This window comes from Carlito syrichta, unplaced genomic scaffold (assembly GCF_000164805.1).
Source record: "Carlito syrichta isolate Samal-C Ts95f unplaced genomic scaffold, Tarsius_syrichta-2.0.1 Scaffold126653, whole genome shotgun sequence".
NCBI classification, from domain to species: domain Eukaryota; kingdom Metazoa; phylum Chordata; class Mammalia; order Primates; family Tarsiidae; genus Carlito; species Carlito syrichta.
Window position 1 is genome coordinate 405 of NW_007070749.1, and position 1,258 is coordinate 1,662.

At 63.6% G+C, this 1,258-nt stretch overlaps 1 protein-coding gene across 1 annotated transcript; it reads left to right on the top strand.

Moving 5' to 3' along the window:
- Nucleotides 1-364: 364 nt before the first annotated feature.
- On the top strand, nucleotides 365-1,222 carry INHBB (inhibin beta B subunit; the record flags this gene model as incomplete). The annotated part of the gene is made up of 1 exon (XM_008048787.1): nucleotides 365-1,222. A coding segment is annotated over one exon (858 nt), but the record flags the coding sequence as incomplete, so codon positions are not given.
- Between the last annotated feature and the right edge of the window lie 36 nt (nucleotides 1,223-1,258).

The following is a 1,258-nucleotide window of genomic DNA, read 5'->3' on the forward strand; positions in this document are numbered from 1 at the left end:
TGAGTTAACCAAAAAAAAAAAAAAATGCCCTACTGAAACGACCCACCCCCAAATCCTCCCTGCGATCCCGGTTTTGTTTTTCAGATTTCACAGATACCCATAACAACTTGTTAAGAACTTGGCCTCCTGACAAGCTCTTCTGTTGAGCTTTGAGGCCTGACAGGCTGTCTCCAGGGAGCCCTGGCCTGGGAGAGGTGAGGCAGGATTTTATAGGCCCAGACCCTCCAGCGCCAACCTGGTCTGGGTTTCTCAATGGGAAGTGAGTTTCTCCGCCTCTCCCAGGTGACAGTCAGAGGCCCCGGCCCCAGAAACCCTATTTCGGGTCAGTAACGTTTTCCAGCTGTGTGGCGGGTATGTGTTCCAGCATCCTGCAGCGGGGAGTCCGTTTCCCCCACTGCCTCGTGTTCTCCCTGAACTCACTTGGCCCGCTCTCCCCCTCTCCGCAGATGGCCTGGCCTCCTCCCGGGTCCGCCTGTACTTCGTGGTCTCCAACGAAGGCAACCAGAACCTGTTTGTGGCGCAGGCCAGCCTGTGGCTGTACCTGAAGCTGCTGCCCTTCGTTCTGGAGAAGGGCGGCCGGCGGAAGGTGCGGGTCAGGGTGTACTTCCAGGAGCAGGGCCACGGCGACCGGTGGAGCGTGGTGGAGAAGAAGGTGGACCTCAAGCGCAGCGGCTGGCACACCTTCCCGCTGACGGAGGCCATCCAGGCCCTGTTCGAGCGCGGCGAGCGGCGGCTCAGCCTGGACGTGCAGTGCGACAGCTGCCAGGAGCTGGCCGTGGCGCCGGTGTTCGTGGACCCGGGCGAGGAGTCGCACCGGCCCTTCGTGGTGGTGCAGGCGCGGCCGGGCGACAGCCGACACCGCATCCGCAAGCGAGGCCTGGAGTGCGACGGCCGCACCCACCTCTGCTGCCGGCAGCAGTTCTTCATCGACTTCCGCCTCATCGGCTGGAACGACTGGATCATCGCCCCCACCGGCTACTTCGGGAACTACTGTGAGGGCAGCTGCCCGGCCTACCTGGCGGGGGTCCCCGGCTCCGCCTCCTCCTTCCACACGGCCGTGGTGAACCAGTACCGCATGCGCGGCCTGAACCCCGGCACGGTGAACTCCTGCTGCATCCCCACCAAGCTGAGCACCATGTCCATGCTGTACTTCGACGACGAGTACAACATCGTCAAGCGGGACGTGCCCAACATGATCGTGGAGGAGTGCGGCTGCGCCTGACGGCCCGGCCCGGCGCGCGGCCCGGAGGAGGCCCCT